General features: G+C 34.0%; 1 protein-coding gene across 2 annotated transcripts in view; it reads right to left on the reverse strand.

The window, feature by feature from the left end:
• Window positions 1-15,307, reverse strand: part of LOC110454271 (transportin-3-like) — a 78,275-nt gene extending 62,968 nt beyond the window's left edge. The window contains exons 1-10 of one of the 2 annotated variants that reach the window (XM_021503700.1): window positions 15,137-15,307; window positions 13,058-13,147; window positions 12,364-12,405; window positions 9,348-9,419; window positions 8,994-9,067; window positions 7,917-7,980; window positions 7,652-7,744; window positions 7,054-7,197; window positions 726-800; window positions 349-449 (exon numbers count right to left, since the gene is read on the reverse strand). In XM_021503700.1, coding sequence (XP_021359375.1) covers window positions 349-449; window positions 726-800; window positions 7,054-7,197; window positions 7,652-7,744; window positions 7,917-7,980; window positions 8,994-9,067; window positions 9,348-9,419; window positions 12,364-12,405; window positions 13,058-13,147; window positions 15,137-15,253 — 872 coding nt within the window. In that variant the 5' untranslated portion in view covers window positions 15,254-15,307. Of the gene's footprint in view, window positions 1-348; window positions 450-692; window positions 801-7,053; window positions 7,198-7,651; window positions 7,745-7,916; window positions 7,981-8,993; window positions 9,068-9,347; window positions 9,420-12,363; window positions 12,406-13,057; window positions 13,148-15,136 lie in introns of both variants that reach the window. The other variant, XM_021503698.1, reaches the window with a different exon arrangement.
• Window positions 15,308-16,937: the final 1,630 nt, after the last annotated feature.

Consider the following 16,937-nt stretch of genomic DNA (forward strand, 5'->3'; position numbering starts at 1 on the left):
GATATCTTACATTCTGTACAGGATACCAAATATATATATACTGATATCTTACATTCTGTACAGGATACCAAATATATATATACTGATATCCACCATCCTCACATGACACTGAACACGAATATCTGACATCCTTTACATCACCACATATTGGATAGCTTCCACAGGACATCAAATATTTATATTCTCCTGTACCAGAGACATTCAAAATTGGGGTTCAAACAATGAACCATCTGTTGGTATATTTGGTTAAAATGCAATTTAGTTTGGAGATTTAATAAACTGTGATGATTTTCTTAATGACTTTTTTTTCAAAGATCACACATGTTTTTGATTTGATATAAGACGTACTTGTCTGTGTCCTCTAGGGCGACAGTCATGTGGTAGGCTTCCTGTAATGTCAGACTTCCATGGTACAAGGCTTCTGCCAGCTGTAAATGCTTCCGTAAGTCCTTCAGAAAACAAACACAGCTTAGTGGTGGGTCAATAAAGGCAAACAAATTTAGTTGTATCAATACCCTCTCTCAAACTTCAGCCAAACACCATTTGTTCCTGGTTAAGTAAGTGGTTTTAATGAAACCGTTAGTCAGGTGAAGCCCTTACGAATACAACACTGACTCCACATGCCATTGAAACAGTATAGCCATTATTGTTGTTGTTTTAGGTCTGAGACTTGTATTAAAGAAGATAGATACCTGGCTTGTTTGCTGATGGTTGGCGGTACTTACATCTGCACAATACAGAGCAGAGCATATGCAGTCTGTGGCAGCCTCATGTAAAACAGATGGACAGTCTTGCACCACCTACAAGTTGTTAATATATAGTGTAGTGTATGCATAGGAATGATCCATACAAAATTATCTAGTTTTGACATACATGCTTAAAATACAATTTTAATATATGTTATAAGATATGAACTATTTCTGGTCAAACACGTATCTATAGGACCCTTTATCAGGGTCAATTACACATCTACAGGACTCCTACTCAAAGTGAATCATATATCTTTAAATATAAATTATTCATGGTCAATTATATATAAATACCGGATATTACCTACACAGGGTCAACTAGAACTGTTGCTTATGGGCTAACTAATATCCCCTGCATTCCGGCTGCTTGTTGCCCCTGTAGAGGCTAAATAAACAAGTGAAACTAATTTTTAGCACAAAGGGGCATAACTCTGTCACAAAGGGCCAATACTCCCTTAAAAATGTTATAATCTGAAATTAAAATGCCAGTGCACAAGTACATCAGATAGTGATCAGCTATGCAAACTTTCAATGGGATCCACCCGTTAATTAAGGATGAGTTTTGCAGACAAGTTTTTGGCACAAAGGGGCATAATTATATCATGAAGTGTTGAAATCAAAATTCAAAATGCAAGTACACAGCTACATAATATACTGATCATTCAAATGAAGTTTCAATAAAATCTGCCAGGTAGTTAAGATGGAGTTTTCCAGACCAATTATATATATACAGGATATCACCTACACAAGGTCAATAATATATTTATACCATTAATAATAACACAAACGACAGTACTTGTTTTCTCTGAATCTATTACAAAAACTTGCAACATTTAAATTTACATGTTTATATACAACAACATACACTTTATACATACATTCTAAAAAATCCCTATCTCTACTTGGATTGAAGATTGTCTCAGTAATCAATAATTGACAAATTAAGCAGCAGTGGACTAGGATCTTGTAATGCATAAATTTCATGGAGTTGGAAAATCTACGAAGGTAAAAGTTTCACAGTACCCACAGGGATGTTGGTACTGCCACAACGAGGGCTGTGGAACTCTGTGAAGTTATATGACTCTTCAATTGACACTATTATAATATTAATAGTATGATTAAGACTGCTCGTGTCCTTGCTGCTTGACCTATTTAAATTCCGTGCTTCAATCTCAAAGAGTTGTAACATCTATGAGGGTAAAAGTTACTCAGTATACATGAAGGAGAAGGCATACTACCACAACGAGGGCTGTGGAACTCTCTGAAACTGATTGAGAATGTTGCACAGAAATTTATTAATTGGTAAATTAAGAATGATGTCCAAAACTTCGGGTGCGAAAAGGTGTCAGTGAGCAGCTGATAATCCCATACACAGGGGTCAATTATATATATACAGGATATCACCTACACAAGGTCAATTATATATATACAGGATATCACCTACACAAGGTCAATTATATATATAGAATATCACATACACAAGGTCAATTATATATATATATAATATCATCTACACAAGCTCAATTATATATATATATACAGGATATCACCTACACAAGATCAATTATGTATATATATCATCTACACAAGGTCAATTATAGATATATACAGGATATCACCTACACAAGGTAAATTATATATATATATAATATCATCTACACAAGGTCGATTATATACATACAGGATATCACTTACACAAGGTCAATTATATATATACAGGATATCACCTACACAAGGTCAATTATATATATATATAATATCATCTACACAAGGTCAATTATATTATATACACAGGATATCACCTACACAAGGTCAATTATGTATATATATCATCTACACAAGGTCAATTATATATATATACAGGATATCACCTACACAAGGTCAATTATGTATATATATAATATCACCTACACAAGGTCAATTATATATACACAGGATATCACCTACACAAGGCCAATTATATATATACAGGATATCACCTACACAAGGTCAATTATATATATATAGAATATCACATACACAAGGTCAATTATATATATATATAATATCATCTACACGAGGTCAATTATATTATATACACAGGATATCACCTACACAAGGTCAATTATGTATATATATCATCTACACAAGGTCAATTATATATATATATACAGGATATCACCTACACAAAGTCAATTATATATATATACAGGATATCACCTACACGAGGTCAATTATATATATACAGGATATCACCTACACAAGATCAATTATATATATATATACAGGATATCACCTACACAAAGTCAATTATATATATATACAGGATATCACCTACACAAGGTCAATTAAATATATACAGGATATCACCTACACAAGGTCAATTAAATATATACAGGATATCTCCTACACAAGGTCAATTATATATATACAGTATATCACCTACACAAGGTCAATTATATAGATATACAGGATATCACCTACACAAGGTCAATTATGTATATATATCATCTACACAAGGTCAATTATATATATATATACAGGATATCCCCTACACAAGGTCAATTATATATATATATAATACCATCTACACAAGGTCAAATATATATATATACACAGGATATCACCTACACAAGGTCAATTATGTATATATATCATCTACACAAGGTCAATTATATATATATACAGGATATCACCTACACGAGGTCAATTATATATATACAGGATATCACCTACACAAGGCCAATTATATATATACAGTATATCACCTACACAAGGTCAATTATATAGATATACAGGATATCACCTACACAAGGTCAATTAAATATATACAGGATATCACCTACACAAGGTCAATTAAATATATACAGGATATCACCTACACAAGGTCAATTAAATATATACAGGATATCTCCTACACAAGGTCAATTATATATATACAGGATATCTCCTACACAAGGTCAATTATATATATATATACAGGATATCCCCTACACAAGGTCAATTATATATATATATAATACCATCTACACAAGGTCAAATATATATATATACACAGGATATCACCTACACAAGGTCAATTATGTATATATATCATCTACACAAGGTCAATTATATATATATATACAGGATATCACCTACACAAGGTCAATTAAATATATACAGGATATCTCCTACACAAGGTCAATTATATATATACAGTATATCACCTACACAAGGTCAATTATATATATATACAGGATATCACATACACAAGGTCAATTATATATATATATACAGGATATCCCCTACACAAGGTCAATTATATATATATACAGGATATCACCTACACGAGGTCAATTATATATATATACAGGATATCACCCACACAAGGTCAATTATATATATACAGGATATCACCTACACAAGATCAATTATATATATATATACAGGATATCACCTACACAAGGTAAATTATATATATATATAATATCATCTACACAAGGACAATCATATTATATACACAGGATATCACCTACACAAGGCCAATTATATATATATATAATATCATCTACACAAGCTCAATTATATACATACAGGATATCACCTACACAAGGTCAATTAAATATATACAGGATATCACCTACACAAGGTCAATTAAATATATACAGGATATCTCCTACACAAGGTCAATTATATATATACAGTATATCACCTACACAAGGTCAATTATATATATATAGAATATCACATACACAAAGTCAATTATATATATATATAATATCATCTACACAAGGTCAATCATATTATATACACAGGATATCACCTACACAAGGTCAATTATATATATATACAGGATATCACCTACACAAGGTCAATTATATATATACAGTATATCACCTACACAAGGTCAATTATATATATACAGGATATCACCTACACAAGGTAAATTATATATATATACAGGATATCACCTACACAAGGTCAATTATATATATATACAGGATATCACCTACACAAGGTCAATTATATATATATAGAATATCACATACACAAAGACAATTATATATATATATAATATCATCTACACAAGGTCAATTATATTATATACACAGGATATCACCTACACAAAGTCAATTATATATATATACACAGGATATCAACTACACAAGGTCAATTATATATATACAGGATATCACCTACACAAGGACAATTATATATATATACAGGATATCACCTACACAATGGCAATTATATATATATATAATATCATCTACACAAAGTCAATTATATTATATACACAGGATATCTCCTACACAAGGTCAATTATATATATATATGATATCATCTACACAAGGTCAATTATATTATATACACAGGATATCACATACACAAGGTCATTTATATATATACAGGATATCATCTACACAAGGTCAATTATATATATACAGGATATAACCTAAACAAGGTCAATTATATATATACAGGATATCGCCTACACAAGGTCAATTATATATATATACGGATATCACCTACAAAAGGTCAATTATATATATACAGGATATCCCCTACACAAGGTCAATTATATATATACACAGGATATCACCTACACAAGGCCAATTATATATATATAGAATATCACCTACACAAGGTCAATTATATATCTGTAGAATATCACATATACAAGGTCAATTATATATATATACAGGATATCACATACACAAGGTCATTTATATATATACAGGATATCATCTACACAAGGTCAATTATATTATATACACAGGATATCACCTACTCAAAGTCAATTATATATATATACACAGGATATCACATACAAAATGTAAATTATATATATACAGGATATCACCTACACAGGGTCAATTATATATATATGTACAGGCTATCACATACACAAGGTCAATTATATTATATACACAGGATATCACATACACAAGGTCAATTATATTATATACACAGGATATCGCCTACACAAGGTCAATTATATATATATAATATCATCTACACAAGGGCAATTATATTATATACACAGGATATCACCTACACAAACTCAATTATATATATATACACAGGATATCACATACACAAGGTCAATTGTATATATATACAGGATATCACCTACACAGGGTCAATTATATATATATGTACAGGCTATCACATACACAAGGTCAATTATATATATACACAGGATATCACCTACACAAGGTCAATTATATATATACAGGATATCACCTAGACAAGGTCAATTATGTATATATAGAATATCACATACACAAGGTCAATTATATATATATACAGGATATCACCTAGACAAGGTCAATTATGTATATATAGAATATCACATACACAAGGTCAATTATATATATACAGGATATCACATACACAAGGTCAATTATATATATACAGGATATCATCTACACAAGGTCAATTATATATATACAGGATATCACCTACACAAGGTCAATGATATATATATGTACAGGATATCACATACACGAGGTCAATTATATATATACAGGATATCATCTACACAAGGTCAATTATATATATATAGAATATCACATACACAAGGTCAATTATATATCTGTAGAATATCACATATACAAGGTCAATTATATCTCAGATTCTATAGGATATAATTTACTAAGAATGAACATTTTTTAGTACAACAGCTTTTTCGTGTACAGTCAACCCTGTGTTAGTAGCCACCTGTTATACACTGACCCCTGTCATAAGTGGTCCCTGCCATTTCCCCTGACGAAAATGCGGTCTCTTGTACATGTGTAATGCTGCTAACAGACACTAAAATTCCTACCCATCATGGCAAATCACCTAGTTTATAGTCGGCCTTCAGACATGGAACCAGTGTAAGCATCGGACAATAAACCCTAGGCGAGATGTGATGACTGTCAACATGGACTCAATATTAAACACCTCGTGAATGGCGCTCAATTACTGGTCCGCTTGTGGTTAACTAGCATTGCCCACCAAGACATAAGATAGCCAAAAATTGATATAATTGATGGTTAATAACTTTAATATCAAAAGAAACAAGCATTAAATAACAGGATAAACAAAGAGCGTCTATCACGATACCTTTGTTGAATTGTCATAGCATTCAGAACCCCCGGAAGTGAGGTTCGAATGATGTAATCACAGCTCTTCAAAGTCAAAAGGAAGTTTTTTTCATTTGGGCAAGCGAGATGAAGCAATAAAAAAACATTGAGGAGAGATTGTCAGCATGAAAACCCACAGATCTTATTGGAATCTTACATTATAAGATATTATGCATCACGTGTAATATACGCAGTAAACAAAGGTAACTCACCAGCACCTGGAAGGGAGCCATCAGAAGTTTATTGTGTGTGATGCAGTCATCCTGCACAACTCCAAGGGCAAACCAGCTGCCCATGCAGCGAAACACTTTGGCCTGTGCTCGGGGGTCATTCGCACAAGTCTCAAGACATGCTGTCTACAACACACAAACCATAGGCCTCAATCATTACCTATAGTGCTGTATAAACATACCATTACAAAGTAGCACATATCAAATCTACTACTCTTGCTGATGCCCTGAAAATGACGAATACATTTTATTTAGATGGGCTGATATTGAAACCAATAAAAGAACTTGGTATGAATTTTTGTGTGTGTTTTTTTAAGAAAGCGTAGCAACAAATCAGGTGGGAAATGTCTTACCATGTGCCTACATTGGTGATGATGTCATGGAGAATACAGAATTTTACTGCTGTTTATTATAAAATTGCAGAAGATTTTACAAATTTTCTTTGCATAACCTTGCAGACTCGTGTCTAGTAAGACATCCATGGTCTAACACATTTTATAAACACTGAACCATTGATTGGAGCGTTTTTATAAGTGTATATGAGTTTGACATTTAGATATCTGCTGATCTGTGTACCTACCAGTAACTGTAGTACAACAGAAGAGGCCTTGGTTAGATCCTCCATTACCTCACTCCTTCTGTTAGATCCCAGGCGCAGTGACCGGCTATTCACCTGTGTAGAAAGTTCAGCTTCAAAGAGACTGTCCTATAAGGTACTATCATATAAAGATGACATCATTAATTGATGAATTAACATCATGATCAAAATATCACCTAGTAAAAACATCAAAATGTCTATTCCACAATAACACCATATCTGCAGATCACTGGTAACAGACACTTACCTCCTCAGGTAGAACAGTCAACACCTCCAACAGAAATGGTAGCTGGTGTACATTAGTGCCGAACCTACAAAAATAACCCAAACAAATTTAATGAGAGGCACGATGGGCCTGCATCGCTCACCTGGTATTAATCTCACAATTGTAACCTTAAAAGAAGACTAAAATAAAGCTACAGGCAAAATATCAGCGTATTGACTTAAGTTTAAAGTAATTAAAAAAAAATGGGCAAACGTCATTCATTTGAACAAACTTGGTAGCCCTTCACCCCAGCATGTTACTGGCCAAATATCATCACCCTAGGCTGCTCGGTTATTCAGAAGAAGTTGTTTAAAGGTTTTAAACATATTTGACCCCAGTGACCTTGAATATAAATCAAGGTCATTTATTTGAACAAACTTGGTAGCCCTTCATTTCAGCATGTAACTGGCCAAATATCATCACACTAGGCCCCTTGGTTATTCAGAAGTTGTTTAAAGGTTTTAAACATATTTGACCCCTTTGACCTTGAATATAAGTCAGGGTCATTTATTTGAGAAAACTTATATTAGTAGCCCTTCATACCAGCATGTTACTGGTAAAAATATCATCACCCTAGGCCTCTCGGTTATTCAGAAGAAGTTGTTTGAAGGTTTTAAACATATTTGACCCCAAGGACCTTGAATATAAATCAAGGTCATTTATTTGAACAAACTTGGTAGCCCTTCATTTCAGCATGAAACTGACCAAATATCATCACACTAGGCCTCTTGATTATTCAGGCCTATTGGTTACTGAGAAGAAGTTGTTTAAAGTAAAAAGTTGACGCCGGACGGACGATGCACCATGCCATAAGCTCACTTGGCCCTCCGGGCCAGGTGAGCTAAAATTGTCCGCAATATCAACATGTCATCTTCAAGGTTATGTCAAAATTACCAACAGCTGAAATACCTCAGAACTGAAAATTTTGAATGCCTGCATTATATGTTCCCCTCAATATCAGTCTTGAAATATTCCACACTTCCTTTCCATGATATTGTTCCAGTCTAATATAGCCCCCAAGGTAGCCACAGATGGTGAACTCCTTCCCTTTAGTCCTACCGTTGTACAAGCTCTAGTGTGGCATCCTTCCAGGAAGCCATCAGTAGTGCTAGGTCAGCTAGGGCGAGACTGAGCTGTAGGACAGACAAATAAATCAACATCAGCTTGGAGATTGGAATGGTAAAATTGTACAATAATAAATTCATGATCTTTAAACATAATCTTCCAACCTGTATGCAATGTGGACTAGTGTGATAATGATGGGGTATCTGTGTAGAGAACCCATATGCAGTATGAACGTAGGAAACCTCACATGGGTTAGAATGTGATGTGGGTGTATGCTTAACAATAAAAAGTGTGACATATATGTGTGACAATGTGTCTGCATACATATTTTGTGAGTGTTGAACTTACCTGTGTCACAATAATTGCCTGTGTGTCCCCAGAAATCTTCCCAGCATGCTCCAGTAGGGAATCTTTCAAAAACTATTGTGGAATAAAGAATTGCTTTAATATAAGATGCTAAGAAACCACGCCAATATGCCAGTGACCTTGACCTACAGAAGTGGGTAGAGAATTGGAATTTAAGAATCACCACTTGTAGTGAAGACACAAACTAATAATTATAATGTTTCAGGAACACATGACATTATTATAAATCATTTACAATGTAGTAATATTTAACTAGTTTGTAAAATGATGAATTTCCATCAAATCACATCACAGAGGTAAATGGGTCTCTGTGTTGTAATGGTGAAAGGATCTTGGTCTTGGGAAATAAACTAAATGTAAAACACTACTGTACAGAGAAAATGCTGACTGATATTGCATGTTGTACTATGGCAAAAGCTCACACATCTTTGCTTTTGAGCAAGAATAGTACTGGAAATTAAAGACTTTTAAGAAACAAAAATAACAAGAGGCCCAAGAGGGCCTGTATTGATCACCTGAATCTTTAAGCAGTCATAGCAAAATATTCTCATTAAATATTATATTGCACTAAATTTAATTCCCTTGCAAACTTTGTTGGCTCCATCTGTTGAAACTACCAGCAAAATATTATTATAAGATTCTATGCTTTTTGATTCTTCTTCAGAAGTTGCTTGACATATTTTTTCCTGTGACCTTGTAAGTAGGTCAATGTCATTTTTCTTCTCAAATTGGTTAGCTCTATTCCAAAAAGCTACTAGCCAAATCTAATGAATCCATTTCTTTTAGTTCTTAAGAACAAATCCTTTAAAATGTTGTTGACCTCTGTGACCTCTAAAGTAGGTTGAGGTAATTTTGATTCGCAAACTTTGGTGAGCTCTATCCCAGGAAGTCACCAGCCAAATATTATGAATTTATGCCTTTTAATTCTTCATCACAAGTAGTTTGAACCGTTTGACATATTTGAACTCTGTGACCTTGAAAGTAAGTCAAGGTCATTTTCATTTGCAAACTTTGTTTGGCTCTTTCCCAGGGAATAACCAGCCAAATATTAAGGTTCTATACCTTCCAGTTCTTTAGAAGAAGTTGTTCTTAGCCTTAGACATATCTGACTCCTGTGACCTTGAAAGTAGGTCAATGTCATTTTAATTCTCAAACTTTGTTGGACTCTTTCCCAGGAAGTCACCAGCCAAATATTTAGGTTCTATAACTTTCAGTTCTTCATAACAAAGTTGTTTTAAGTATTAGACATATCTGACTCCTGTGACCTTGAAAGTAAGTCAAGGTCTTTTTCGTTTTTAAACTTTGTCCTGCTCTCTCCCAGGAAGCCACCAGCCAAATATAAAGAGTCTTTACCTTTCAGTTCTTCAGAAGAAGTTGCTCTAAGCGTTCGACATATCTGACTCCTGTGACCTTGAAAGTAGGTCAAGGTCATTTTCATTCGCGAACTTTGTTTGGCTCTTTCCCAGGAAATAACCAGCCAAATATTAAGGTTATATACCTTCCAGTTCTTCAGAAGAAGTTGTTCTAAGAGTTAGACATATGACTCCTGTGACCTTGAAAGTAGGTCAAGGTCATTTTCATTCTCAAACTTTGTTCGGGTCTTTCCCAGGAAGCTACAAGCCAAATATAAAGGTTCTATACCTTCCAGTTCTTCAGAAGAAGTCGTTTGAAGTGTTTGATATATCTGCCTCATGTGACCTTAAAAGTAGGTCAAGGTCATTTTCATTCTCAAACTTTGTTCAATTCTTTCCCAGGAAGTCTACAGCCAAATATTTAGGTTCTATAACTTTCAGTTCTTCAGAAGAAGTTGTTTTAAGAATTAGACATATCATTTTCGTTTTCAAACTTTGTCAGGCTCTATCCCAGGAAGCCACCTGCCAAATATAAAGATTCTATGCCTTCTGGTTCTTCAGAAGAAGTCGTTTAAATGAAAGTCGGACAGACGCCGCGGGCAGGTGAGCTAAAAATGCAACATAGTTCAAATCAGAAGATTGATATTTGAAAAATGAAGTAGGTGTATAACATATACTGATATAGTCTGGTTGCCTATTTGAAAATGCCATGTATAGAAAAACACAAGAATTCCACGGAAGTGGATGTGTCGCCTGCGCAGGTAGCTGGGAGATTCCGAAGAAATAGACACACTTTTCATTTCAAGAAAAAATGTTAAAAGTAAGCAATAATCATAGATTGTGTTTTTGGATGGCATCATTTTGTTATATAATCTGTTATTCTGGGAAGAATACTCTGAGTTTTAAGGAACTATGGATACTCATTGTCTCAATTCCAAGTTTAATTTGTATGATTTGTCGGATGGTTTCCCATAAATAAATGAATAAACTTGTGGATTATGATGTTAAACAGCTAGTATTGTCAATAACATTTGGAGTTAGACGGCATTTCAGAGGTATACACGGTGAGTCAACTGGTAGATCGAAGCCTTCCAGTATACAGTTTTAGTGAAGTTTCTATTTATAGTAACAGTGACCTTGACCCTTGGACCTGAAAAGCAATCCCAAGCAAGCACTTTTGGTAAGGAAGCACTGCATGAAGTTTGAGTTTGATCGGGCCCAAGGAAACTCAAGTTATCGCACAAAAACAGATATTCTATTTATAGTAACAGTGACCTTAACCTTTGACCTTCAGACCTGAAAAGCAATCCAAAGCAAGCAGTTTTGGTAAGGAAGCACTGCATGAAGTTTGAGTTTGATCGGGCCCAAGGAAACTCAAGTTATCGCACAAAAACAGATTTTCTATTTATAGTAACAGTGACCTTAACCTTTGACCTTCAGACCTGAAAAGCAATCCAAAGCAAGCAGTTTTGGTAAGGAAGCACTGCATGAAGTTTGAGTTTGATCGGCCCAAGGAAACTCAAGTTATCGCACGAAAACCTCTGTTCGGACACTGCCGACAAAGCAATACCTATGTGTCACCAGCTTTACGCAGGCGACACAAAAAGAGTTTGTAATCTTCTACTACACTGAGAGGTGGTACTTACAGCATGGGAATCAGTAGGCAGCTCATGGAAAGAATACTGTATCTGAAAGTGATATAGTGACATGTAGCACAAATTACATAACGGATCATTAAACTGTCATTCAACAAGAGTATCAAAGAGGTGGCACAATGCTGAGTATATTACATAATAAAATAGAACTATTTCTGGGATGGGGTACACCAGCTTAAATATAACAAGCTAATAAGGTCAGGAACAGACATTAGTATAGAGTGCAAGCAATGTGCTGAACCATTATTCTTTTGATAAATACATCTACGTAACTCGAGTCTACAAGCTAGTGTGTATCCACACACTTAAACTTGCTGTGGAACATTTTATGATGTGGTGCAACTTTAAAAGATTTTTGCAATAAGTAAATTTAAAACCTCTTTTATTGTTATAATGTATTGTAATATTCAAATTTATCTCCACATATTACACTGTAACTTTACTGTAACTCACCTTTTGTATAGTTACCAATACATGGTACATACAAAACAGAAAGTTCTACATAACAATACCAGCAACCTACAACATAATTATAAACATTTCCTTACTACTTCCGATTACAAACTGATTATCAAATTTGATTTTAAACCAATGGTCCATCCCTACAACTTCAGTGTTATCTTCTATGACCAAACATGACAGAGCTTATAGTTATACAAAGTCTAACTACCGTACTGTAACTTACTTTGGTCCTCATGGTCTGTGCAGCAAAGTAGCAGGACTCAAGTGTGTGTTGCTGTCGCAGTAACTGGTCCGATATCTGCCAAGCACATACCTGTAACCATGTCAAAAATAGTGTGTCCAATATACTTCAGAAACCCAATACATGCATAGGTGTCAATCTCTCAAACCTCCAATGAAGGAGATCTCCCTCATTCCATTTCTAAAATGAAGGGTAATGTGCATCAAAACTTCTCGCAGCATTTTTGTCCAGGAAGTAGTGTTCACTGCACAAATCTCACATTGTTAACGTTGAGCATATAGTAATAATGACTGTATACTATTAAATTTGAAAAAATATCTAAAAACAAATTACCAGGGTATCTGGAATTATCATACAATTTACAAACCTTTAAACATGGTTGCTTCCTAACTCTAATAGAATTTTTATACAATAGTACTTAGCCACAGGTGGTCTTAATCTTCAGGCCTATGTATATATACAAAGAAATTGTCAATGTACTTAAAAAAGACATAACAAATTAATGATTTATTATTTCTTTTAATACTGATGCCATACTAAGTACAACTGAAACAAATCTGGAGATATCATGAGAAAAAATGTCCCATATATTTTGTAAAAAAATCATTATCCAAATTTCTGTATGTGGAGCATAGTGAAGGTGACTTGAAGAAGAATGACAAATTGTATTTTCCTTAAGACATGATGACAGGTTCATACCAATGTTGTTGCATTTTTTCTAAAGCTATCATGATAAAGGTATCAAAATACTGGAAATTAATTATATGGTGAAGTAGTTTTTTTTATTCAAGACTAGAATATACACTGATCATTCAATTATAATTACTACCAGCATTAATTTATTGATTTTGGTCATTACACAAGTATGTGAAATATTATGTTAAGTTTCATAAGATATCTTGTATATGGCTGGCATGAATGAGAGCTTGTTAGGTGTAGAGATTCCCGATCACCTGCATCAGAATATATATATATCAAATCAAATATGAGCCGAAGTAGGCAATTTTTTTGTAATATTTTATGTTTTGTTTTTTACTTTTAACAAGTGGTTGTGTCCTAAAGTATTATCAAAATATCAATTTCTATTATATAGTTATGTTACTGTTTTGTGAATTGATTTATTTATTTAGATCTAAGGGACCCCAGTGAAATTAAGCCACACTGTGGTAAAGGTAAAGGCCTAAATTAATCGAATAAAATCCATGTTTTTAACACTGACTGACTACAAGTTCTATTACAAGTTCTTACTTATAATTAACATCTGTGATAACATATATATTTATGTTCAATTGCAAAATGTGACAAACATGTAATGTCTGCCTTTTACCTGAATAAATGTTCTTATAATTATGTTGAGTGATACAGTTTGAAGAGGCTTACTGATCAGTGCAGAAACAAACAAAGTATATTATTGATCATAAAAGTAAATTCAGTGTAATGTAACTCTATATCCTCATATCATACTGAAACTGTGTATATATAAATTTTGTTTTCGTATGTTGCATACTTCTTCTTCCGTTTACGGGAAAGACTCCGGTGCCGGAGTGTGAAATATCCCGGAACTGTGGCGCTATGTACATGAAAATGGAGGTCGAAAATTATAATATGAGTAAAATATTTGCCACAGTCCAACCGTTAAAATAACATAAGTTGTAGCTTAGTTGACTTTATTTTATATTTCTTGCAGTATATGTAGCTGACCATTAACATGAGATAAAATTTTCAAGAGTCACATATCATTGATTCTAATGATGCAGTCGTTTTAAAATGTTCAACCTGTCTCGCTTACGTGGGATCTGTTGTACCGCACACAAGAGGAGCATGCTAGAATTTGCGAGTTTTACATGTCCATATAATATCATTCCATTCCTGTAAGTTGCCTGATTCAGTAAGAGAGTTTTTAATATGTATTATATACACATTATCGACATTTGACAGGAAGACGTATCACTCACCAAACTGACCAGCTTTCGAAACAATTTACTTTGATAAACAATACTCCACAGTGGAAAAAAAATCCTCGTGATCCAGATGATAGCTCTATCAAAGAAACAAACCTACCGATCGTTGAAGTTCTCCGAGCCATACTGATGCCTGCTCCTTTCCAGCTTTGTCTGGATTGTTGTAAAGAGCCTGTAAGGCTTGTAAGACTGTTTCAATAGGCGGCTCGCTTTCCATCCTGTGTTTTTTAGAACTCTTGCAGATCTCAATCACTCAGCTTCGCCAGCCGGGTTTTACCGGAAGTAGTGTCTAAAGGCCCGCCTGTTGACCGCAGCGAATATTTAAGTTTTACTATAAAATAATTAACGCCTATTATACAATTAAAATGTTTAATTTAATTTAGAAATGACTTCATGTGAGTTTTTCTTCTTTTTCTTTTCTTTTAGTTAACTTATTTTAAGACAAACGAAGGAGATGAAGATAATTTTAGGCGCGTTCGATTACAATATTTTGTAATTCAAAAGATATACGTTGTTTGCACTTGAGCAGAACCCTAACCCCTGAACAAATTTCAATATTAAAAACTGTAGGAGAAAATTTAGATGGATGGGTTCAAATTTTTGAAAAGTATTGTGATGTTTTTTTACAATTGTTACCATACGTTCTTCCCATTTGTCATCCTGCAAGGACACTTTATAAGTAAGTACAAGTAATGCTTAGTTAATCCAGAGACGTATAATACGTTTAATGTATTATACGTCATTGGTTAATCTAAGTAATTATACTGATAAATGGAATTTAAAACTAAATTATACAAAGACAAAAACAATCGTTGTCTTCAGGAAAGGTAATATTGTTAAGCCATGTGAAAAATGGTTACATACAGATGTACCTATTGAAGGAGTTAACTCTTTTAATTAATATTCATATATAGATATGACATGTGTTAGAATGGGTTCATGTAATGAACAGGACATCAGAAAAGTCGTGCCACTGTGACGTGACACATCACGTGACCTCGTACCGAGTTCAAAATATGCATAACAGATGGAGTGTCACCTGGCCTGTCTATCTATCATCTGAGTACCGAGGGAGTCACTACACGTATTATTGCATCAAATGACCGTACAATATAATATTATGAAAAATCGTTGCCAAAATCCTTTAATGGCGGCCATTATTAAAAACATACCGATCAGCAACCGTTTTCAGAATACAAATACTACATTTTCAGATTTATGGATTCACTTAAAAAACGCATAACTCTAGCCAACACATATCAAAAAGGAATTACGTTTAGTCCGAATTTCGAATGTCTAATAATCTATTTGTTAGCAAGAAGTTTCTCATACAACAGACGGTTTGTTCTCCTTTCTCCCACTTTTTTTTTATCAAAGGAATTATATAAACACTGGAAAACAATAGATGTAAAAACGAGGGAAAATACACTTTCAGGTTCCGGTCTTTTATTTAATGATACAGAAAAGACCCCTGACAATGGGTCAAGGGTCTTAGTAAGAATTTCGTCTGGATTACCAGGACAATGTATCAGCTAAAATCTGTATCAAAACGACACTGTCATCTGTCCGCCTGTCGGCAATGGCTGCCTCTATTTAACTCCCGCCAAACACGAACAAAACTGACCACAACCACGTGAACCAAAACGACACAATACATGAACACATAAATCAATGACGTCACACAGGTAAATTGGACATACATACACAGGTATATATAACATTAGTGGCTTCTTGTCTACGACGCCAAGGTGCGGTTTCGCGCAACTCTATTTATACCGAAACAGCAGAACTAACGCGGTATTAAAATCGACCCTATTACATCCTTCCCCTGCTAAGAAAAGGGACGTCCTCGTCACTTTACTAATTGACCACTGAAGTTCCATAATGAACTATTCCAACCT

Source organism: Mizuhopecten yessoensis, unplaced genomic scaffold, assembly GCF_002113885.1.
Source record: "Mizuhopecten yessoensis strain PY_sf001 unplaced genomic scaffold, ASM211388v2 scaffold7743, whole genome shotgun sequence".
NCBI classification, from domain to species: Eukaryota; Metazoa; Mollusca; class Bivalvia; order Pectinida; family Pectinidae; genus Mizuhopecten; species Mizuhopecten yessoensis.